Source organism: Macaca nemestrina, chromosome 9 (genome assembly GCF_043159975.1).
Source record: "Macaca nemestrina isolate mMacNem1 chromosome 9, mMacNem.hap1, whole genome shotgun sequence".
NCBI classification, from domain to species: domain Eukaryota; kingdom Metazoa; phylum Chordata; class Mammalia; order Primates; family Cercopithecidae; genus Macaca; species Macaca nemestrina.
In genome coordinates this window covers 123825203-123851189 of record NC_092133.1, presented here as the reverse complement: position 1 = coordinate 123851189, position 25987 = coordinate 123825203, and the positions used below count along the sequence as shown (strand labels likewise).

Genomic DNA, 25987 nt, shown 5'->3' with positions numbered 1-25987 from the left:
TTTGAGCTCTAACATTCTAGGAGTTCAAGGAAAGGTCTAGATGGCAGACATCATGGTAGTGTTTCTCTCTGGGTTCTATGCACCAAAATGTCAGACAATAAGAGATCTTTTAAGTTTACTGTGAAACCAAATAATATCCTGTCTGTCTAGAAGAATTAGTAGCACTTTTCTGAGTTGAAAAGTTTAGGTAATTATGCCTGTGATTGGTAGTGGTAACCTTAAGTTAGTTATTAGAGTTCTAAGTAGTTGAATCATTGTATTATAAGCTGTATTAAATACATTTTGGTTTCTTAGAATGTTATTGAACCAAGGGGAACATAATGGCTATAATTAAATTTCTTCTCCCTTTTTGAATCCATATCTTGCCAGTTCTAAAACCCGTCCATTCATATCTTTTAGTAATAGTTGGGGAGAAGAAGGCTGTTCTTGTTCAGAAACTGAATTTCCAATACTTGTGGCACGCCTTCCCCTACTGACCTACCGAAATGAAAGATGGGGAGTAATGATTAAATCTCATTTTTTCCTCCTGGAGTAGCAGGATAAGCTGGGTCAGCAAGGCCAGTCCCTGCAGACAGCTTTAAAATGCCTTTGTGATTTGATCTCCTTACCTTCCCATCCATTTCTATAAGTGCCCATCACTGTCATCCTTTAGACCCTGACAAGATTTCAAGGTGAGAACGGCGCAAATGAACAAAAGTGCAGTGATGACTCCTGAGGGTCTTACTTATTAAATGGGTCAGGCAATGAACCAAGACTGGCTTGTAAGCTACAAGGGAGTTTCGCCCATTTACGTGAAGACAATCTCATGTATTATTTAACCCGTTCATATACATTGGTGTCTCTTTGCTGTCCAGCGTAATGCAAGTGAAATAAATATAAGCTTACAAGTTAACGAGGTCTGATTTTTATTTTCAAAATAATCTGACAGTCACTTGGTTTCATCCCTTTGGATTCTAGCTTGCTTTTTCAGAACAGCTAGAGAATGTTTATGAAGTGTGCATGTGGAGGGGGCGAGGGAAGGGAATAAAAATGCATTGCTTCAGGGCAGCACATCTGTTTTTAAAAACTCTGCAAGATCTGCCCATTAACCACTGTCACAACTCCTGGTGTTTCCTGCAATTGCATTCCAATCAGAGATGTTCGTACCAGCTCAAGATGTCACAAGTAAACAGATTTAAGCCTTGTAAGTTAGTTTCCTATTCTCGTGCCTCACAGAATTATTTTTTCTTCTCGAGCCGACAGCACGTGCATGTATGGTACACATAATGAGTGGTAACACATTTTCTTTCTTTTTCAAACAGATTGGCAGTATGGATTTGCTCAGGCCTTCCCTCACGCAGAGGAGGAGGTGGAAATCGATTCCCATGCATACAGCCACAGGTGGAAAAGAAACTTGGACTTTCTCAAGGCGGTAGACACGAACCGAGCAAGCGTCAGCCAAGACTCTCCTGAGCCCAGAAGCTTCACAGACCTGCTACTGGACGATGGGCAGGACAACAATACCCAGATTGAGGTAGATAAATAGTCTCGGTAACTGAAATGGATTGGTGAATATATTTCATGTAGGTGCCCAACTTTTATTACATAAGTTGTCCCTTCATCTCAGTCTAGAACTTGATGACAGTGAGCAGTGCGGCAACAATACTGCGCCTGCTCTCAAGGAATTCATTGTGTAAGAGCATCTTTATTTATTTATTTATTTTTGAGACGAAGTCTCACTCTGTCACACAGGCTGGAGTGCAGTGGCACGATCTCAGCTCACTGCAACCTCTGCTTCCTGGGTTCAAGCAATTCTTCTGCCTCAGCCTCCTAAGTAGCTGGGACTACAGGCACGTGCCACCACGCTCAGCTATTTTTTGTATTTTTAGTAGAGATGGCATTTCACCACGTTGGCCAGGCTGGTCTAGAACTCCTGACCTTAGGTGATCCACCCACGAAGGCCTCCCAAAGCTCTGGGATTACAAGCATGTGCCACCTCTCTTGGCCCTGTGTAAGAGCATCTAAGTGCCATAAGCAAATCATCCCAGTGCCATGTGATATGTACAATGAAAGTATGCAGGCTGTAGTGTGGCATGAAGGAGAGTGTGAGGAAACTGCTTGGGATTGAGAGTTGGGGTGCTGCCAAAGAGGCTTAGCCTAGAACTGGGCATTTAGTTGGGGCTTGACAGATTGAGAGGAGTTCACCTAATTGATGACCTGTTGATGGGAAGAGGGAGGGGCATGCCAGGCAGAGTCAATTTCCTCTGCAGCGGCTGAGGTGTAGAATGACATCTCCAGGACTGTCTCATAGGGTGACCGCTGGTTCCAGTTTGCTCGTGGCCAAGAGGTTTTCTGGAACGTAGGACGGCTTCCAGTGTTAAATACGGAAGAGTTCTGGACAAACTGGAATGATTGGTCTCTCTGACTGAGTTATTCTTTATTATGGTTGCAGCTATGAAGTGGAGGGAGGAGAATGGTCAGAGAACAGTTTGCAAAGTACAGACATGTGCAGAGGGTGCATTTTAGGCACATTTGAAGGTTGCTCGAAGGCCTCAAAGGTGGTGTTACATTTCTCAAGTTTCTGTAGTCCTTAGCACTGCAAATCACAAAATACGACCTTGTTTGTAAACTAGGTCCAACAGAAACAAGCAAGTAAACTGGTAAAAAGCGAAGACCACCCAACTGAGAACAAGCAGAGGTGATTTATCCAGTTTGCTCGGGCACCGCTTCGGCTGCCATCACTTGTTTTCAGCAGAGATGTAAAGGCAGGTTGGGGAGTGGGAAGGCTTTTAGTGAAAAATAGAAGGTTCAGATGCACTCTGATTGGAGGTTGTTGGCATGGCAAACCTGGAGGTGAGCTAATTAGAAACAGCATGTTTGTTTGTTTGTTTTGAGACTGAGTTTCGCTCTATCGCCCAGGCTGGAGTGCAGTGACATGATCTCGGCTTACTGCAACCTCTGCCTCCTGGATTCAAGCCATTCTCCTACCTTAGCCTCCTGAGTAGCTGTGATTACAGGTGTGCACCACCACACCCAGCTAATTTTTGTATTTTTAGTACAGACAGGGTTTCACCATGTTGGCCAGGCTGGTCTTGAACTCCTGACCTCAAGTGATCCACCTGCCTCGCCCTCCTAAAGTGCTTGGATTAAAGGCGTGAGCCACCGCACCTGGCAAGAAACAGCATCTTATGTTACTAGTTTGAGGAACATCTTTGGCTTTTAATGGTCCTGAGAGAGATATGAAGACAAAGAAATAGAGAAGCTCTCAGTTACTAAGGAAGTCCTGACCTTTCCGGGCTCACCACTGCCAAGGCTGTGTTGTGGCTTCCTGAACTGGCTGCTGGAGAGGTTGCATCAGCGTTCTATTGTCACGTATGGTCTGCTCATTGTCTGCTGGTACGTTCTCTCTCAACCTGAAGTTTCAGTTCCTACTTTCTCTGAGCTGACAGGCTTATGATTTTTAAGAACCAGGCAGCATCCTTTTTACTGCACCACAGTCCCTGAAATACTCATTATTTAAGAAAAAGAACTCAGCTTCCTGAAGCAGATACTACCTAGTCCTGCAAATAGTATCAAGGCATCATTTTGTTCCCTCATATTGAGAGAAATCTTCAGAAGATCTGAAGCCTAGGCTGTGGGGATTCAGTATATTGGAAAAAGACAGCAATTTCTCGAACCCCGCTCCATGGCATTAGCTATTATGCAGCTATGGTGTTCGCAGGCAGCCCCAGCCAGGTCCCTTACCAGGCAATGGTTGACGTGTCAGGAGCAGAAGTCTTCTTATGTCTGTCTCTAAGAGGATATTCTGACTCCTGCAGAGTGACCTGCTATTTTGGCAATGATGATGTCATAGCAACTTGGGGTAGGCAACATAATTGCCACTCTTTAGCTGGGGTGTAGTGTCAAGAAAGGAGAACTGAATAGAAGCAGAGGTGTATACTCTCTGCCCAGAACTAGGACTCGATGGATATTGAAAGGGAACAACACATCACTATTCGGCTAAAAGCCCAGACTTTACCATGACGAAATGCACAAAATCTGCACCAGTACCCCCTAAGTAGGTAAAGATTTTAAAATTTTTTTAAAAAAGAAAGAGGAGAACACAGATTCCAAGAACTCTGTGATCTCTCCTGTGGGGTGCTGAATTTTCTTAATCATTTATAAAATAAGGAATCTCTTTGATTGGGGATATATTAACACTCCTGCAAATACAATCCCAGGGGTTACTGTAGCCCTAATTTTGTTATTCAGCCTATTTTTCCACTTCCTACCTTAACAGAGGGAGACCACGAAGTGTCAGTAGTTTTGAATCAGTAAGAAGACGGCAGAAGGATGGCCCAGGGGACTGTTTGGTGGGTACGCACCCAGGGCTAAGATCTGCCAGCTGCTGTGTAGATGCTGTCTTGTTTGGTCCTCACAGCAGTCTCGAGAGATTTGTGTCCCCATGTTTTCTAGGCAATTTCAATGATTCTTTTACACGAGGGCAATTTCAGATTTAGGTTTTAGTATTTTCCAAGGCTTCCCATTAATGAGTATTCAAACCCAGCTGGTATTCAAATGCAGGCTTTGCCAGGCTCACAAGGTTGATCCTTTAGACTTGATGTTGCTCTTTCTAGCAAAAGGAAAGACAAATGGCACTTGAATTATGTAGTGATTTTGAACAGTGGCAGCCCCTGGGTATCCATATGAGGGTAATTGTGGGGTTTCAGTCTGGCTGGAAAAAGACTTGTCTTAAAGCTAGAGTTGCATACTAAGAACACTGCCTTTATTTCAAGATTCACTTATTTTGATGGAGTTCTGGGGATTGATGGAGATTACTGGGATCTAAAGCTCCCCAAGTAACTCATTGGCACTGCCACTAGTTTTGGAAACAAAAATCTACCTCTGAAAGTTTGGAAAGTGTACTAGGCCATTTTTGCCTTCCTATAAAGAAATACCGAGACTGGGTCATTTATAAAGAGAAGAGGTTGATTTAACTCACGGTTCTGTAGGCCATACAGGAAGCATGGCTCCAGCATCTGCTTGGCCTCTGGTGTGGACTCAGGAAGGTTTCAACCATGGCAGGAGGCAAAGCAGGAGCAGGCATGTCACACGATGAGAGCAGGAACAAGAGAGAGCGAGGGGCACAGTGCTGCACATTTTCAAACAACCAGATCTCTCCTGAACTCACTCATCACCAAGGGGATGGCACTAAGCCATTCATGAGGGATCTGCCCTCATGATTCAGACACCTCCACCAGGCCCCACCTCCAACACTGGGATTACATTTCCAAATGAGATTTGGAAGGGGCAAATATACAAACCATATCAGAAAGGTTTACTTATCCTGGCCCTTGAAATGGTGTTTGTGGGCCAGGCACGGTGGCTCACACCTGTAATCCCAGCACTTTGGGAGGCCGAGGCAGGCGGATAGCCTGAGGTCAGGAGTTTGAGATCAGCCTGGCCAATATGGTGAAACCTCATCTCTACCAAAAGTACAAAAATTAGCCAGGTGTGCTGGCGAGCGCCTGTAATCCCAGCTACTCAGGAGGCTGAGGCATGAGAATTGCATGAGCCTGGGTGGTGAAGGTTGCGGTGAGCCGAGATCCCACCACTGCACTCCAACCTGGGCGACAGAGCGAGACTAAGTCTAAAAAAAAAAAAAAAAAAAAAGGTAAAAAAGGTAATTGTGAACACGGTTGCATCTCTTTTGGAAATAGTTTTGCCTAATTGTTCAACAGAAATAAGAAAGAAAGGAACCAAATGGTTATAAAGTGAATACTCTGTGCCTGGCATTGTTACAAGATCTCACTTCTCGTTTTGGTTTATATTGCTAAACAAAAACAATAAGCTAGAAAAAGTTCTGTGTGCTTTTTTCCTTTAGATGCTTTCGAAGTCGGTTTCAGGGATGAGAATTATTTTGTCTTGCAGCCCTGGCTGCAGTAGTGGCTGTGAAAATTCTGTGCATCACAGTGAGACAAGAACCACCCAGAACGGTGTTCCTCAGATGTTCTCCTCATTTTTTTCATTGCCTAGACTTTATATTCTACTTTCACTTAAACAGAACAGCAACAACAACAAAAATCCCAAACCAAAACGAGACAATCGCATGTTTACTGTTTTGACACAAAGGCTGTTATTCTCTTCACTTGGTACTTGGTGACAGTATTTTTTCTGGCTCTTCACAAGAACAGATAATGGAAGGATTATAAAACTTGGTATCCCAGTTAAGTAATTCTTCCAGTTAAGGTTTTGTTGTTGTCATTGTTTTCATTTTCTAATATTCTTCCCATGAACATATACAATCTCTAGAAGCCAAGTGTATATCCTGTTGAATAAGCAGGAACCCAACAGATGGCAAATGCCACTATTGATCTGAATGTTGATTTCTGTGAGACTTTTCTTCTTCTATTTCCTCTGTTCATTCATATGGACATATAACCACTTAGCCAGATGAGAAGTAAAGTACCTTCTGCTGATGTGTAGGTATTAAAAATGAGGTGTCCTGAAACAGTCACTGGATGTGCCACTTTGTATAATTATTTTGGGAATATAAAGGTTTACAGGGCTTTCAGGCAGGATTGGATTCCATTCATGACTTGGCCTTGTTGGAGTGGCCTTCACTGAATTCCACAACTTCAGGGACACATGTGTAAATGAGCAGGGCAAGCATCTTCCCCTGGAAGCTGGCCACCTTCCCATTATCTGGCAAGAAGCTCTTGTAGCAAGGATAGCACCTCACGGGATGGAGAGAGCTTCAGCAGTGTTGGCTGAAATTACTGATGCTTCATAAAGCTCAGTTTCGTCAGCCCACTGCTGTAGAACAGTGTTGATCACGTACAGTTCTTCACTTTATAGAAATCAATCACAGAGTCCTTTGTGACATGCTAGACCAAATATATGGTTTTAAACACTTATTCACATGCAATATTGGAAGTCTCATATTCGCACTCTTGGGACACTGAAAGTGTTTATGAAAAGGACTGTACTGTGTGATTTTTGCCTTGATTCAAAAGCCTCTGGATGACTGAAGAAGGGAGGTTTTAGAAATAGGGATTAGGGATCATATTAGTGTAGTTTCATGATCAAAAGTGACTCAGAGATTGGGAGCTAGGCCAATGCCTCTGAAACTTTAACAAGCTTTCAAATCACCTGGGAATCTGGTTAAAATGCACATTCTGATTTCTTAGTTCTAGGCTGGAGCTGGTCTGATATTCTGTTTCTAATAAGGTCTCAGGTGATACGGTTGTGGGCAGGCCACAGGTCACACTTTGGGTTGCAAGGATTTAGCTATTAGTTTTGAGAGCAGAAATCTTGGATTAAATTTAGGTGCCTGCCAACAGTATGTCTTATGGAGTTCTCATTCTGGTGCCTAATTAAAACTTTCAGTTGTATCCAGCAACTGTTGTATTATTCATGTGCATTAAAGTTCATATCTGAGGAAAGTACAGTCAAGAATGATCAACAAATATATGTGACAGATTTAGCTAAAAAGTAGAGATAAACAGTTTTTCTCTTAAATACATATCTAAAAACTCTCTTTGATCTTCAGCTATCACACATACACTGCCAGTTGTGTTGGCATCTTATTTTTACAAATTGTGTGATATGTTTCTTTAAAAATTTTACCAGTTGCTAATTGCTATATACAAGGTCATTGCATGGGCTTTAATAGCTGATTGCAGCCTTTAACTAGAAAATCTATTTGAGAGGAAGTAAGTCATCAGCAAATATTTAATCTAAAAAAAGAATGTAGGCCAGGCATAGTGGCTTACGCCTGTAATCCCAACACTTTGGGAGGCCGAGGCAGGTGGATCACTTGAGGTCAGGAGTTCAAGACCAGTCTGGCCAACATAGTGAAACGCTGTCTCTACTAAAAATACAAAAGTAGCCGGGCATGGTGGTGCATGTTGTAGTCCCAGCTACTCAAGAGGCTGAGGCAGGAGAATTGCTTGAACCTGGGAGGTGGAGGTTGCAGTGAGCCAAGGTCATGTCACAACACTTCAGCCTAAGCAATGAAAGTGAAACTCTGTCTCAAAAAAATAAAAAAAAAAAAAAGTGATGGTGTTGATGATTACTTTATGAAGAAAAAACAAATTTTGTAATGTTGATGTGGACAGAGTCTCCATGTTATGTTTGCAGTATAGAGATGATATGGTTTGGCTGTGTCCCCACCCAAATCTCTTCTTGAGTTGTATAGCTCCCATAATTCCCATGTGTTGTGGGAGAGACCCAGTGGGAAATAACTGAATCACAGGGGCGGACTCTTCCCATACTGTTCTCATGATGGTGAGCAAGTCTCATGAGATCGGATGGTTTCATAAAGCGGAGTTCCCTTGCCTGTCGCCATGCAAGACATGACTTTCCTCCTCCTTCACCTTCTGCCATGATTGTCAGGCCTCTCCAGCCATGTGGAACTGTGAGTCCATTGAACTTCTTTTTCTTTATAAATTACCCAGCCTTGGGTATGTCTTTATCAGCAGCTTGAGAATGGACTAATACAAGAGAGTACATTGGATCATCCTTAGATGTGGAAAATCTTACTCCTCATCTGTATTTTAAGCCTACAGAAGCTCACTCAATTTCAGAGGTCTGAAAGTGACAATAATGAATATAACTATAAAGGAGCAGTAAGACATCATCCCACTTCACAGAAATGGAGTGATAAAATTTTGTGGAATGTTGCTATGCTGGTTCTGTCTTTACGCTACTATCGTGCTCAGTGAGTTCCTAGAAGAAAACCCTTATGTACAAGAAGAATGTGATAGTGTAGATTTTTGACATTGTTCAAAAGTATCCTTTGACATTGAACAGACCTTTTGCTATATCTATTATGAATGTGAAAATCTGATGGAGTTTTTGTGTGTGAAGTATTTCCTTTTGGGGGACTCTTAAACTGGTAGATGTTTAACATGTGGCTGCAAAATCAGAAAATTGTGCAAAGGGAAGGCAAAGATTAATCCTGAAGAAGTGCACATCTTGGACCTCAAAGTGAACTGAAATCTTCCAAATGCTTGTAGGTGTCAGATTGGCTTGCACAGAGAATGAAAGCATGTGAAAGCATGCAGTTGAAAAGGAGAAATATTGCATAGGTTCATGAACAGGCAGAAGGAGACCTTTGTTCTGTAGAGAAGCAGGATTAATGCAGTGATGAGGTGTCATCTGAACCAAGTCACAAAGAAAGTGTCAGAAGATAGCCAGGTGTCAAGGTCATACTAGATAGCGTGTTTTACACAGATAACCAGGAGCAAGATTTTAAACTTCATTGTATATGACACTAAGGTGTTTGAAATTTATCAGGAAGGTACTTGGAAACTGCTATACAATATTAAATACAGAAAGGCAAGTTGGCATTGATGCTCCTACCCGATAGCTATGGGAACTGGATCAGAAATCCCAAATCTAGCAGTGAAAAGATGAGTTCAATTTAGCTTAGTGTGACGTGAGATAGTGGTTAGGGGAAAGGCTATGGACGAGCATATGAATTTCAGAAATATTTTGATTTCTACTCATTAATTTAAATTAATCATTATTGCTGAAATTTTGCGTGACCTTCTGTTCCTTGCTTGATTCTGAAGGTTAATTGCAGGTCTCTGCCATTGCCTTTCCTGGCAGAGTGGCCTGATGCTACCTTGACAGCCCCTATCTAATGTGGGTTGAGAACTGGCCTCGTTTCTTCCACTCTGTATTGCCAAAGGTTGTGTGTTAACTGACAGCAAAATCTATTTCAGTCTTTTCTGTTTGGGTAATTTGCAAAAACACATGGATTTTAAACTTCTGATTTTTCTCCCATTCATTTTCGTTTAGCATATTGATGAGGACTTACTTTGCAAAGAAGAAAGTGTACCGAAAATAGTAAATCAGACAGAAGTGATATCTGCAATTATTGCTCACCCTCTAAAAAGATAATGAGGATTAAAATAGAGTATCATATATCTTGCTCGATTATAGATTATTCTTAGCTTGACATGTCAGCTCTTTATTGAAACAAAAATGGAAAAAGATCCATAACTGTCCTTCAAAGAGTTCCATGAAGAATAACTGAATTTTCTCTTTGATGCTTCACTGTGAGCTAATTGAGTTTACTGATAGTCATGGCATGAAAATAGTCTTTAGAATGATACATGCAGGTTGTAGAATTATTAACTGCATTAGTCATATAATTTATTTTCAGAACAAGAATTATGTTTCAGGGTGAATAATATTCTTGCATTCTCCATGTTCAAAGAGAAATCTCATATTTAATCTCCCCATTCCCCAAGGGATCCTAAGATTAATTATATGATCATCACATCAAGTTTTTTCTACTTTAATTTCATAGCCATTCATGAGGACTTTAATATATCCTTACTCTGCATTAAATAGTGACAGTAATAGGGGAATTTGAATATAGAGAATGCCAGGTAACAGTTAATCAGCTGACTTTCTATTTTATCATTTTGCAAACATATTTCTCTTCTTTGCCTATACTAATTTCCAAGATAACATATCAAATATACTCAGATGAAAATTATTTTCAATGTGAAAATTAGAGTCCAGCCCCAATGTCATAGGTCTAAATATTTGTCTAGTTGATTTTAAAAATCATGTTAAAGTTCATTGTTTTTGTAGTTCAGAATATGTCCATTCTTTCTATGTTGAACAAAGGACTCAGGATGAAGGAGCAAGTGGCCATTGAGTATGGGCTGGAACTCAGGAGCAGGGAGGTCAGAAGATGCAGGAGGCCTCCGTTCTCCTGGTGGCTCATGGAGAGGCGTGCTTGTGCCAGAGTGCAGCTGGATGTACCCACAGAGGGACGGTACTCCTGGGAAGGAATTCTTTGCTCTCCCAAGCATGGGAGAAATTCATACAGGGAAATTCACATTTGAGGATCCCACACAATATGGTCCAGGCTTAACCGCCAGCAGTTTAGCAAAGTGTGAAAAATGTCATCCACCAGCACCTAGACTGGGGTTACCAGGTCTCAAGGAATATTGAATTCAGCTCAGCTCCTGTCCCTGTGGGGACCATAACTCATCTTCTTAGCTATCTGTTTTCCTGGCGATAAGGAGAGAGCTTCCGGGATCATTCACTGGGCAATCCCATTCCATATCAGTGGATTAGACCTTAAAGACTAGGTTTTCTTCCTGTGATTTTCAGAATCACAAATGGAATAATGAATTGATTGTACCTCAAAGGCTAGATAAATCTGAGTTGACACAGACATGCTGATAGCATTATTTTTATTACTGCATCTGGGGGAATATCAGAGCCACTACTTATTTCCATGAAGATCCATAATATGATGAATCTACTCTGTCCGTGAACTTACATCATCTTTACAAGGAATAATGCTAGTTGGCTACACGAATCACAGTGAGTCTTTGCCATTTATTTTATCATGCAAATTAATGTGTACTCAACAATTTAGCACCAATTCATTGAAAACATAAAGGATGACAGTGTCTGATAAACAGTGATGTTCTGTAACTGTATATGACAACCATAAGTTTCTATGAACCTTCCCCAAAAATGTCTCATGTGTCTTTGTCAAATATTGTGACTTAGATGGAAACACTATTAGGTCTACACATCGATAGGCCATTACAAATAGAGAAGGCATTTAATTTTTTCTCTGATTATCTAAACATATGTATGAAAATTTGTGTTTCTATTTTTAAGCAATGATGCATAATACACTCTGCTAAATATTCAGGGAGTTATACTTCACCTTGTATTTCTGAAGCAGATCTAAGATAGATAAGGGAATAAGGGTCTCTCTCTCTCTCTCTTTTTTTTTTTTTTTTAGATGGAGTCTTGCTGTGTTGCCCAGGCTGGAGTGCAGTGGCGTGATCTCTGCTTACTGCAACCTCCACCTCCCAGGTTCAAGCGATTCTCCTGCCTCAGCCTCCTGAGTAGCTGGGATTACAGTGCCACCACCACACCCAGCTATATTTTTTTATATTTTTAATAGAGATGGGGTTTTGCCGTGTTGGCCAGGTTGGTCTCATACTCCTGACCTCAGGTGATCCATCCACCTCGGCCTCCAAAAGTGTGCTGGGATTACAAGAGTCAACCACCACATCTGGCCTGATAAGGGTCTCTTTGTAAAAATATTTGCATGTCTAATCCACGCATAGCTTTTGTGTTTGTGATAAAAACATTTGCTAACGTGTCACTCTATGCTCTATTAAAGAAGGCATCAAATACTCGAATGTTCAAGAAAAGATGGTAACATTTAGAATGAAAAGAGACTGCCTTAGTTTTCTTTTTGTATTTCCCTGAAAGAAAACATTTCTGTTCATGCCCGAGCAATGCATAGATGTATAAATCTGTCTAGAAACAAAAGCAGTGAACTTGGCAGCCTTTGGGAATAGTTGTTTTTACTTATTGTCTATATGTTATCTCAAACTTTAGAGATTAAACTGAAGTAATAGTTTGGAATCCATTGCACTGAATTGAAGGAATGCAATAAACTATTATGGCTGGAACTATTTTGCTTTTACAAGTAATTTCTAACTCTTTTATAAACTTATATATTTATGCAATCTTTAGCTTAAAGAGCAAAGCTATGTAAATCACTAACATTCGCCTTTTAGATGATATCTAGAGATCTGTCCCTATCAATCTGTTTATCTATCTACCTAGCTATCTACCTGCCTACCTAGCATCTATCTCTTTTATTTTGAATTCACAATGCAGTTCCTGTTTGTGCCCAAAACAATTTGAAAGAAAAACTTACAAAGCAAACTTCTATTAATTTGTTTAATTTTTTTTAAATTCACGTGTTATATCACCTCTTATTAAGGAAATCTTTTAGGTACTTCCAAAACTGAAAATGTTTTATTTCAAATAGGATTTTCTACCTAAAAGTAATGCTGCCTGATCTTTTGTGGTTTAATGAAATTTTTTTATAATTTTTAAAGATGAATGCATTGATTTTGATTTTTGGATTTTTTCCCAAGAGTATTTAGGTTATAATACTCCTCCTTTTTCTAAGATTATAGTGCTTTGCACAGTGTTTATTATTTGAATGGAAATCTTTACTTGTTCTGTCATTTAAAACTAGTATAAAGTAAAAGCTAATTTAAAATTCTATGCCTTGAAAATGTTTACAAAGTATCTCGCCAAACTTTCTCAAAGAACTGAAAACAATTCATTTGTCCATTGTAAATAGGATTATAGAATTATCTGTTATATTAAAAACCAGGTATAAATGATCATCTTCTTTTTCCTTAATATATTTTAATAAAAATTGACTTAACTTCCCCTGTCCACTGAGTAATCAGATACTGCTTTATTTCATTTACAAGTAAATGGAATTAATCTTCATCAGAATAGAAGAGTGTCACATTCAAATGGGAGAAATGTAGTTAAATAAGGCTTTGTAAGGAAACAACTATGAATATAGAAATGTGCTAGAACAAAATTATAAGTATTCGTTAGAAATTTTTCTCATGTTACCAATTGTACCCAGATGATAGTAAAATTATCTCCTAAAGGCAAACACACTTTTTAGAGAAATCTTTGTATATTCACTATTCCTCAAAAACTCTATGGAAAGTAATATTTTCTATCGTATACCTAAGGAAATAAAATGAATTAGTACATTCAGAAGTCTCCCCTTCCCCTTCCCCTTCCCCTTCCCCTTCCTCTTCTTTCTTTCCTTCCTTCCTTCCTTCCTTCCTTCCTTCCTTCCTTCCTTCCTTCCTTCCTTCCTTCTTTCCTTCCTTCCTTCCTCTCTCTCTTTCTCTCTTTCTGACATCAACCCATCCAAGGTAAATCTTTTGATTGCAGGAGGCCTTACTGAAGCAGCTAAGGCTCAGTTACTTATTGGTCCATAAGTAACTTAAATAGAAATTAAAATTACTTTTGCCATGAGAGTTGAAATGTTATTTTGCTCCCTTGAATAAGTTTGCTATGGTTTGAGCAGATTTAGAATGCATTTAATAGGCTTTGTTCAGATAGTTTTGTTGCTGAACAATAATTATAACAGCCATTTCAAGGATTTTAAAAAATTTTGCTTTGTCCGTGTGTATCTCTTACCTTGTCACACAGAGAGAATGTGATATATTCTGCACACAATCAAAGTCATTTGCATAAAAGGACAAAAGAAAAAGTAAGTCTATTTTTATCTTTTCCTTAAGGACAATGTTGAAACATTTCAAAGGGAACTTTTTTTTGTTTTTTTTTTGGTTAGTGATCACTGGTGAATGTAAATTACAGTAAATGGTAAATGGCTGTGGCACTGTTCCTCCTGATTTTCTATTGACTTTTTAAATGTTGATCAGAAAGAATCAAGGAAGAGAAAATGATTTCCAACTTTGAAGCAGTCCGTGAAATAAAGCCAGAAGTGAGTTGACAGCAGGGAATCAGAATGTGGGAAAAACATTAATTTTCTCACTTTGCTCCATTTTATTCCAAAAGAGGTTTCTCCCAGTCTCTGCTCAATGGCTACCTTACCAATGTATCATTGTCTTCCTTTGGGCTGCAGTTGCAAAATTAGGAACTCACGAACTTGCCATAGTAAGCAGTGCTTTTAAAAATCCTTATGTCTAGGCAAGGTTGGAATATACTAAAGTGTTTTCTTTTTTCAAAGCATCTAGAGAGAAATTTGGTAATTTGTATGTGTGTGCATGTGTCTGTGTGTTTGTGTGTGAATTTGTGTATGTTTGTATGTGTATGTATGTGCACACTCAATGTGTGTGTATTATTTTGAAGGACTTTAATTAAAAATGACTTTTGTGGGAGGAATTAATGGTGGCTTGGATAGCCCTTATACGTGATACTTATTGTCCTCTTCATTTAGATGTTATTTCACTGAGCATTACAATCAATATAAACTAAACAGGTACATGGAAGACTGGCCAAGACTCCATTTTGCTCCACTGAATTCCTTAAACTTTATATGCTCTCTAGTTTGTGGCTCTGGAAGACAGGGCAGAGAGAGACAATGAAAAGAGACCAAGTATATGGCTCACGCCTGTAATCCCCGCACTTTGGGAGGCTGAGGCCGGCGGATCATGAGGTCAGGAGATCGAGACCATCCTGGCTAACACGGTGAAACCCCGTCTCTACTAAAAAAATACAAAACATTAGCCGGGCGAGGTGGCGGGCGCCTGTAGTCCCGGCTACTCGGGAGGCTGAGGCCGGAGAATGGCGGGAACCCGGGAGGCGGAGCTTGCAGTGAGCTGAGATCTGGCCACTGCACTCCAGCCTGGGCGACAGGGCGAGACTCCGTCTCAAAATAAATAAATAAATAAATAAATAAATAAATAAATAAATAAATAAACAAACAAACAAACCAAGTATAATCGATTAAAATAAAACAGGGATCAGAAAATTATGAAAAGGTAGAGAGAGGATAGGATGGTGAACCCAACGGTCTGGGCACCATGAATGAAAATCTCCCTCTCATCCTCATTGGCCTCCTTCCAATGCAAGCACGTACATTCCCGGGAGCCTTGTCCACTTTGGTCTGTCCCAACCGTCGTGTTCACTCTGTTTTCTTATTGGCAAATTTGCCCTCTAAACCAAGTGTTTCTTTTTACTAAGAACTCATATACTAGTAACGACTTGTGTCATCTGAAACCATTCCCCATGTCACCATTACAGTAAAGCCATCGCGAGTATAAAGTGCATTCTCTTCTGGAAAAAGTGGAAGGGCCTCTCTATTTAAATCAAAGTTTGGCAAATGAAACTCTCTGGATATCGCTTTAAACCGGGAAGCCATGAAATGACTGGACTGTTTCAAAAGACCAAGTCTGGGGAAGATCTAACTGAGATTGGAATCTCCTTGAGAAAAGAAACAATGCTGGGTACTTTGCTGATGTTCATAAAGCATCCATTGATTTGAAGCGACTTGTATTGGATGTAGGGAAAGCAGTGTTTAACTGAGGGTTAGACATAAAACCCGGAAACGAGAGAGAGGCAACTTCCTTTCTGACCAAGAAAACCAAGACTCATTTGTGGTTTGGACTGGAAGAAAAACGGAGTCCATGTGACAAGAAGTAGAACAAGGTTGCTAACAGAAGCCTGACATTTTTTCCTTGACCATTTCCACATTGAAATGAACAGTGAAGTAGAATATGTGATTATAGCTTGGCCACTGGGATTCTTTGTCTAGCAGTAGATTTGTTTTCACACTCAAATTATCTGGGTGCCATTTTCTTCTGCAAAAGAATAAATTGATGAAAAACAGAGGAAAGTAAGGTAGTCACAGAGGAACTGAGAAAGTGTTTACCTGGTGTCCATGGTGTCAAAATCTGTCTACTCTCAGGCACAGGACAGTGCTTAGTACCTTCTGGAAACCACTCTTGTCTACTAGAGTCCTCATTAACCTACGCTGATCAAAGCTCAAGCTACCTGCACGTATTTTCTTCCTCCTCTTTCTCCTGTGTCTTGGATTAGTTACAGACTTGAGGCTGTCCACATACAAAATAAGAGTCAGAGGAAGCAGCATTTGTATTAGCAACCTCGCTCCTTGCAGAATTCTGGAACAGAGCAAAGTGAAACCACAAGCAGTTTCCAAAGACAGTGAAGGGGGCTTACAGGGAAAGCATCTTCCTGGCTTTACATGCTGCAGCTTCTGTTCCACGTTGGTCATTTTGCTTCTGAGGTGGGTGTTTTTACCTACTTTGCTGATTTCCTCTCTGCTTTCTCTCCTAGGCAATCACAAATTGAAATGCTGCAAAGCACACATGCCTGGAGAAAGAGAGAGGCAGAGAGAGAGAAATAGGGAGAGAGAACAGAGAAGCACCGTACTGATTCCCGTAGGTGTCTGGAGTGACAGACAACCTGAAGTCACTGCTGTGAATCTTAAACTGCCCTCCCTGAGTGCTGATGGGACTTTCTCAGTAGGGAGCAGGCATCACAGTGCTTCTGGGTGGGCAGGGGCCATTGGGCAGCTAGGTAGAAGAAAGGGAACAAGGTTGATCAAAACACGGGACCCTTCCAGGGCTGTGCACCCACTTGCTCCTTGTAGACTCATTCATGACCCCCTCAGGTTCATTTCATGCAGTAATCCATCTCTTAATCTCCTCAGAGTATCAAGAAATACCTGTTTCCAAGTTCCCTTGTGATGCGAACAATCTGAAATTTCTCTTTCCATCTTCCTGAAGTATTATGTATCTGCCTAGTTCTCACATGAAGAAATTGAATTCCAGTTTTAAAAAGGGCTCTATTAACCAGTATTTTGGATTGATTACTCCCTTTGCCCTCACACAGACTTCCTCCGAACAGAATTCATCTGAACAAATAGTTCAGAGGAGGTTTCCACTTCCTTAATTACTAGCACATACTAAATTTGTTTTCCTGAGTTCGTGAAAGTTACCTTGACTAGAGTTCTAAGGATTTCAAACTCTTCGGTTCCATTTTTTCTTTTTCATTCTCATATTTAAAGATGATCACTGCACTTAATTTGATGAGCAAATTCAAGTGGCCTTGGAGTCATGCAGGTAAATAGTCCAGGTGTTACAAGAAGGAGAAAGACAGAAGACCACATAGCATGAGTTATCTTAAGGGATTTTCTTTCTGGATGCAGGAAAACAGTGGGGAATGGGGACCATGGGGGCTACAAAGAGAACGCTCAGCCTAACAGGACAGCCATTAACCAGCTGCAGAGGATTAGGGGCATGTAGGAACCTGGGCCCAGCATGCCAGATCTCCTAGTTTCTCCAGAGACATCCAAATGTTTACATAGTGGCTATTCATTCATTATTTCATAGTCATATGTAGCCCAACACAGTGATGGCAAAAGAAAATATTTCTACAGGGCCATCTCTCCAATGGGCCCCCAGCTGCTATTGCTAGTGCACACCACGCAAATGACTCATCACCTTCCTCGTGTAAACTCACTAGGCCGTCTCTCCAGAAAACCTTTTATTCCAGATTCCAGGGGACACTTCACTGATGTCTACCTGTTTTCCCCATACTATGTTGAGTTGAAATCAGTAAGATACATGATTCTTGGATATATATTCCAGACTTCTTCTCTGCTATTGTCTTATACTTATTTTATATGAGCACTATCCAGATGAAATACTTCATTTTTCTTCTGTTAAAAACAAATCATTAAAAATAAGAAATGGAAGATAGTTTTAGAGCTCTCATCTCAGCTAGTGATTTTGAAGAGAGTTTCCAAGATCATGTTCATATTTCTCTGAAATGTTAGTTTTTGAAATTGCAGTCACAGGAAATTTACTGCTTGCTTATAATCAGTTTGCTACTCCAAGTTTGCAGAAGTATTTAAACACATGGAGAAAAAAGCTCACATCTACTATTAACTGCCTATAAATACTGTCATTTGAACAATGATATTTCTTCACATAATCATTTTTTGTTCTTTATTAAGACTGAAACATTTTAGACTTGCCAGCAAGACTTTAGAAAGTCAACATGATTTGAAACATTGGCAAAAGATTCAATTTCTAATAAGACAGTAGCTGTTCTATGGTAATTACTAGTTTACTAAAAATAAACAAATGGGGTTAAATTGTAGGATCATATGAACACCAAGTATGTGGATTGAGTATATATAAAATAGCTATAACTATTTCTAAATTGTGCATAGATTTGAAGGGAAAAGAAAGAATGCTACCCAGCTAAATAAAAAGTAATGAAACTTGGCTGGATATGGGGGCTCATGCCTATGATCCCAGCACTTTGGGAGGGCAAGGCAAGAGGATTCCTTTAGCCCAGGAGTTCGAGACCAGCCGGGGCAACATAGAGAGACAGCATATCAATTTAAGAAAAATTTTTTAAATAATGAAGCTCAACCAAATAAAAAAGAATGAAAACTGACTGTTTTAGGGGCAAACTTTGACTCCGAGAACTGGTGGCATTTCTTTTCATGATTATAACAATTTCTACAGATATAGCTAGCTGGTATCTTACACAAGAGACTGGTTTTAGAGGTGTGATGAAGTAACTCGGTCCAGTGTAGACTGAAAAATTACAGGCAAGGCCAGGGTCAGGACCCACATCTTCTATTTGTAGCTACTGATTTTAGCAGACTCTTTCCTCTGCACCCCCACACTGCAACCCTTTGTACTGGTTCTTGGTAATTGAGGCCTGGTGCTATGAACTGAATTTTATTCACTTAAATTCATATGTTGAAGCCCTACCCCCAATGTGATTGTATATAGAGATAGGGTTTTTATGAGGCAATTAAGGTTAATGACATCATAAAGAAGTCCTAATCTGATAGGATTGGTGGGCTTATAAAAAGAGAGGGAAAAGACATCTCTCTCCATTCACACACATTGAGGAAAGGCCATGTGAGGACGCAGTGGGAAAGTGGCCATCCGAAGACCAGGAAGAGAGTCCTCACAAGAACCTGATTATGTTGGCACCTTGACACTGAACTTCCAGCCTCTAAAAATTGTGACACAATGAATTTATGTTGGTTAAGTCGTCTAGTCTATGTATTTTGCTATGGCCGCTAAGCTGCCATGGCAGCACAGGCATATTAAGACTTATACACGTGGAAAAATGTTCTATTACACAACATTTTTCTAAAAGAAATCCTCATGAAATTTCTGTTGAGCACCTAACCTGCCAATCTGATCTTAGCTATGAGTGTAGGGTACTTTTTAAAAAAGAAAACAAAGATCTCTTTTCTTTTCTTTCTTTCTTCTTCTTCTTTTTTTTTTTTCTTTTGAGGCAGGGCTTGCTCTGTCCGCCCAGGCTGAAGTACAGTGGTGCAGTCAGAGCTCACTAGAGACTTGAATTGCTGGGCTCAGGTGATCCTCCTGCCTTAGCCTCCTGAAAGGGTGGGTACTACAAGCACATGCCACCACATACAGCTTTATTTTTTTTTGTTTTTGTTTTTTGGTTTTTTTTGTTTTTTGTTTTTTGTTTTGTAGAGAGGACTTCTTGTTATGTTATCCAGGACTGCTCTTGAACTCCCAGCCTCAAACAATCCCCCTGCCTCAGCCACCCAAAGCACCTTTTTATTAAAAGAGAATGCAACTCCTCTTGAATCCTGTGACTGGCTGCATGAATAGCCGGCAATACCAGACTCCTAGTACAACTTCACTCCCAGTTCCCCATGGTCCATTTCCCAGTAAACTTGTGATCATTTATCTCTTAGAGAAAAGAAGCCACTTCAGTTTTCCAGACTATACAGTTTCCCTTTCTTCATTCGTATAGACTCCCTCTGGTTATGGTGCTGGAGAGATTTTGTAACCTCTTATACATCTGTATCTCTGTTCGTGAGATATGTGTGTGTGTGTATATATATATGTTTATTCATATATATATGTGTATCTCTGTTCATTATCTATTATTTGTAAACACTATTCCTTAGTGTTCTTAAAGTTTTAGGCTATTTTTGAAACTGATTTGGGTAGCTAAATCCTTTATATCTCTAACACATTTTGCATATGTCAACAGAACTACTCACAATTGCATGTATTATTCAATAAACATTAATGTCTGATGAGAAATTTGAACATCAATTAGCAGTCCTTTTTTTCCTTATAACCAAGATAATCCTATTTAGAATGAGCTATTGCATAAGATAAATAGTGTCCTAAGAGCTCTGACCCAAATAACAGAGGACAAGCCAGAAATAAAACCTAGAAAGGAAAGGTAGAGGAGAAGACAAAAAGTAATCTGGAGCTTTCTGGAAAATTCAGACCAATTTCCTGTTATTTCCTGTCTGAATAGCAAACTATTGGTCATCAGTTTACTTCCAGAACTATTTTCAAACATCACTAAACAAAATATGCTAGACAGTTAAGCATAGTTAAAATGATGTCAGATATTATAAAATACATTTTTTATCCACACATAGGAAACATTTGCATATTCTCAAAAGCCTTTGTTCAAAATCTTCTTACGGTAGTTTTATCCTGTTTGTTTTTGGTTTTGTTTTGTTTCATTTTACTTTAAGTTCTGGGATACATGAGCAGAACATGCCGGTTTGTTACTTAGGTATATACGTGCCATGGTGGTTCCGTGCATCTATCAACCCAACATCTAGGTTTTAAGCCCCACATACATTAGGTATTTGTCCTAATGCTCTCCCTCCCCTTGACAGGCCCTGGTGTAATCTTATCCTGTTTTAAGTGAGAAAGTTCTGTTGTAGACATCTTAATTTATTAAATTGTTTTACAATTCTTAGCCAAATTTTTCATCCACAGATTATTCACATATTAATCCTCATCCTAACCTCTGTATACAATAAGGCCACCCCCTCTTGTCTTGCTGTGGTCTCTTCCCCATTCATTTCTCAGATGACACAAATCTCACTCATTCTGATCTTTCTCCTCCAGTCACATTTTATTTTGTAGACATCTGCTTGAAATGTTGAACTTACAATTGTACTCAGCAAGAATGCATCACAGAACTGTACTGTAGCAGCAGCAGACTAGCAATGATGGCTCATTTACTCTCGGATTCTTCTCTATACATCTATTTATCAACTGTCATCTAAAAATTCAGAGTGTACTTTTTTACACGTTAAAGCAATAAGGTTCTTAGATAGATTGTGTTCATCTATGTATTCATTCAACAACTCTTCCATGAGTGCTAGTTGTCAGTATTTTTTAGTAAATGAAGCAAATACAGATGGAGGCTTCTTGCAGCTTACAATCTAGTGGGGTTGGATAGAAATAAAGTAAACAAAGAAATCTATGATTTTAAATATGAAAAAAGAAAATGGGTGCAGAGACATGGGGTATTAGTGGAGGGTGAGAAAGGCCTTTTAAGATAGGATGGTTGGGAAGACTTGTCAGAAAGACTGAGTTCAGAGCCTAGAGGTCCTTGAAAGCCACATGAGGGAATCTGCATTTCTTTGGAACCTGATGTATTCCGTGACCATTATTCATATCATCGGTAGCTTGATCCTCAGAGGACCTCGCAGGCTGCTTTCTAGAATAAGGATTAGAAGATTAGAAATATGAACAAACTCTCTCCTCTACATGCTTTGACACATTCACTGTGGGTCCACTGTGGGAGGCTTGCATGATGGCCTCCCAGCGTCCTATAGGTAACCAGAATCAGCTTAGGAGTTCTTGAAGGCTTGTACCAAGGCGAAGAAATGTGATTTACATGCAAATAATCATTTGCTACATTCATTATTATTGTTACTGGGATGAGGGAGTTGTGAATTTGAAGATGAAAATCTTGCAACTTTCCTAGAGTTTTTGTGAATAAAATATGTTAATACTTGGCAGAGTATGAGAAATACTCCGGACCTCAGCTCTGCAATTTAATGACCAGTATCTTGGATTATTTAAATATGTTCTACTCCACCTCTAAAGGGGGAGACAAAGTAAACATTGTGGCAGTGGCCTCTGGAGCTTGGATATTATTATAACCCTCCTCTCACCAAAAAAAAAGGCTCTTAATGTTTTTTGGAAAAGTAATGGCATTTAAATATATATATGTATATATATACACATACACACACAATATTTTAAATATGTTTGTTTATATATATTTTCTACAATCCATATTGTTTCAGAAAAAGAAAGCATTAAAAAGAAATAAAACATGATGGCCGGGCGCTGTGGCTCAAGCCCGTAATCCCAGCACTTTGGGAGGCCAAGACGGGTGGATCCCGAGGTCAGGAGATCGAGACCATCCTGGCTAACATGGTGAAACCCCGTCTCTACTAAAAAATACAAAAAATCTAGCCAGGCAAGGTGGCGGGCGCCTGTAGTCCCAGCTACTCGGGAGGCTGAGGCAGGAGAATGGCGTAAACCCGGGAGGGGGAGCTTGCAGTGAGCCGAGATCCGGCCACTGCACTCCAGTCTGGGCAACAGAGCGAGACTCCATCTCAAAAAAAAAGAAAAAGAAAGAAATAAAACATGATAGAATAAAATATCAATAAATAACTAGATGTATCTTACCAAATTATCCTCATTTATTCACATTTTACTCTTTGGGAACTACTGCTTTACAAATTCTTTATTGTAGATCTAAAACATTTCTCGATGTCGTAAATACCTTATAAGTATGTGCTATGGTTTGAATGTGTCCTCCAAAAAGCATGTGTTTGAAACTTGACCCCTAAGGCAACAATGTTGGGAGGTGGGACCTACTAAGTGGTAATTAGGCCATGAAGGTTCTGCCTCATGAATGGATGAATGCTGTTATTGATGGAGGGGCTTCTGATAAAAGGATGAATTTGGCTCCCTTCTCTTGCTCTCTCTTGCCCTCTCTTTGCCCTTCTTCCATGGGTTAACACAGCAAGAATGCCCTCATCAAATGGCGCCCCTTCCTTCTTGGACTTCCCAGCATCTAGAATCATGAGCCAATACATATCTGTTCATTATAAATTACCCAGTCGGTGGTATTCTGTTATAGCAGCACAAAATGGACTAAGACAGTCTGCAATCCACAAAAGTTATTTATAAGCAGCCACTTTCAAAATACGTTTTATTAAAAACCTGCAACTTATTTGATTGCTCAATATATTTCTCAGTTTGTATCTGCTGCATTTAAGATGGCATATGATGACAAAGACAGGGTAGAAAAGAGGATTTATTTATTCATTCTGGATCTCTGGGGCCAGGCTTCATTACCCTAGAAATAGCAACAATTAAGAATTCTTATTTCAACTGCTAGGACATTGCTTTACATTGTTCCTATTCTGCAGACTAATACATTGATTGATCTTATATAAGACGTATTGGTCAATGTATTGGTCTGCAGAATAGGAATGTATATGATATTCTGGGGGAAATTTCCACCTACAGTTTCCAAGGCAATCTGCTTATTTTGCCTCCTTGACTTTCAAAAACATTCCTTTTATTCCTCTATATGTTTTGAAAACTATTGTTGGCATTTTTCTTGTAATAAAAAACTTTAAGCCATCACAAGTTTTGTAAAATCTCAACTACATAAGGGAACCAAATATGAGTTGAATTTGACAAATGATGTCCTTCATATTGGACTAATTAGTAAGAAATCATCAAGTCCAAATAATCTAGTGCATAGACCTAAATTGAACTTTGCATTTTGTGCTAGTTGTAACAGAACAGTGATGTGCTATTTGTTCATGCCTGTTCTTACTCATCTGATTCCAGGGAATATTTATTAACAATCTTTGGTCTCCAATAGAACATATGAATTCTTCTCATTATTCTCTTCCCGCACTGTCTCCATTCTTGCTCTCTGGAGTAATAAACCTTTTCTCCAGAGGAAAACCCAAGGATAACTTTTGTTTTTGCTTTTCTTTTTAAAAAATAATTTCTAATTTTATTTTAGATACAAGAGTTATGTGTGCAGGTTTGTTACCTGGATATATTGTGTCTGATACTCAGGTCCTGAGCACAGTACCCAAGAGTTAGTTCTTCAACCCTTGATCCCCACCTTCCCCCATGTAGTGGTCCCCAGTATCTATTTTTGCTATCTTTAGGTCCATGAATACCAATTGTTTAGGTCCTACTTATAAGTGAGAACATGCAGTGTTTGATTTTCTGTTCCTGCGCTAATTCTTATAGGGTAATGGCCTGTAGCTACATCCATGTTGCTTAAAGGATATGGTTTCATTCTTTTTCATGGTTTCATAGTATTCGTGGTGTATATTTAGCACATTTTCTTTATTCCATCCACCACTGATGGAAACCTAGGTTAATTCTGTGTCTTTGCTATTGTGACGAGTGCTGCAATGAACAGACAAGTACAGGTGTCTTTTTGGTAGAATGATATGTTTTCTTTTGAATATATACCCAGCAATTCCACTGCTAGTTGGTAGTTCTGTTGTAAGTTGAACGGTAGCTCTGTTTTAATTGCTTTGAGAAATTGCCAAGTTGTTTTCCACAGTAGCTTTACATTCCCACCAACAGAGTATAAGGGTTCCCTTTTCGTCACAACCTAGCCAGCATCTCTTGTTTTTTTGACTTTTTTTTTTTTTCAGATGGAGTTTTGTTATTGTTGCCCATGCTAGAGTGCAGTGGTACGATCACAACTCACTGCAACCTCCACCTCCCGGGTTCAATGATTCTCCAGCCTCAGCCTCCCGAGTGGGTGGGATTACAGGCATGCACCACCACACCTGGCTAATTTTGTATCTTTAGTAGAGGCAGGGTTTCTACTTGTTGATCAGGCTGGTCTCGAACTCCCGACCTCAGGTGATCGGCCTGCCTCGACCTCCCAAAGTGCTGGGATTACAGGCGTGAGCCATAGCGCCCAGTCTCGACTTTTTAATTATAGCCATTCTGACTGGCATGGGATGGTATCTCATTGTAGTTTTGATTTGCATTTCTCTGATGATTAGTGGTGATAATCTTTTTTTTATATATTTGTTGGCTGCTGATATGTCTTCATTTTAGAAGTTTCTATCATGTCTTTTGCCCATTTTTAATGTACTTGTTTGTTTATTACTTATTCAACAGTTTAAGTTCCTTATAAATTCTGGATATGAGACCCAAGGATAACTTTGACATAAGCTTTTTTTTCACTTGTTTTCCCCTCCAGATTATTATTAATATTTTCACCATTGAGTAATAATTTTAATTTTATATATAAATTCACTAAATTTATTATATTGCTGACAATTCTAAGCAATTTGTATTCACAATACAGATTAGTGAAAAGAACTGTGTAGATAAACTCAGGCAGAGGAAATCTATGAGCAAATGAAACTTGTCTACTTTTACAAGCATTGAACTTTACAAGTATATGGAGTTCTAATATAGAGTATTCGATTATTCAAGTGACTTCCTTTCCTGATTTCTTTTGAACTTTTCATCTGAGATGCATAGGTAAATCAAGTCGTTCTAGGTTATATTATTAATGCAATCACTTAATACCTATGTTTTCCACTAAACTATAAGCAGCGTAAATGCAGAAACTATGGGGTTTTTTTATATTGCTGTCTATATATTTCTTAAAATGAAATTCTCCTGAATAAATGTTTTTAATATCCTAATGGTGAATGGCATTTAATCTAAAAAGGCAGCTGGTTGGTATTTCAACTGCAAAGACTTGGAAAGAGAATATTTTCCTTCTGTGAGTCTCCACCCAAGGGCATCACATACCAATAGAAGTCCAAACTGGTCAATTTAGTCACGTGATTTATCTCCTTGAAGGAAAT

General features: G+C 39.4%; 1 protein-coding gene across 1 annotated transcript in view; it reads left to right on the top strand.

Annotated features, from left to right (window-relative positions):
• LOC105488240 (plexin domain containing 2) overlaps positions 1-25987 on the top strand; it is a 467180-nt gene that overhangs the window by 185848 nt on the left and 255345 nt on the right. The window contains exon 3 of the mRNA XM_011752134.3: positions 1302-1513. Within this exon, the coding sequence (XP_011750436.1) occupies positions 1302-1513 (212 nt within the window). The remainder of the gene's footprint in view (positions 1-1301; positions 1514-25987) is intronic.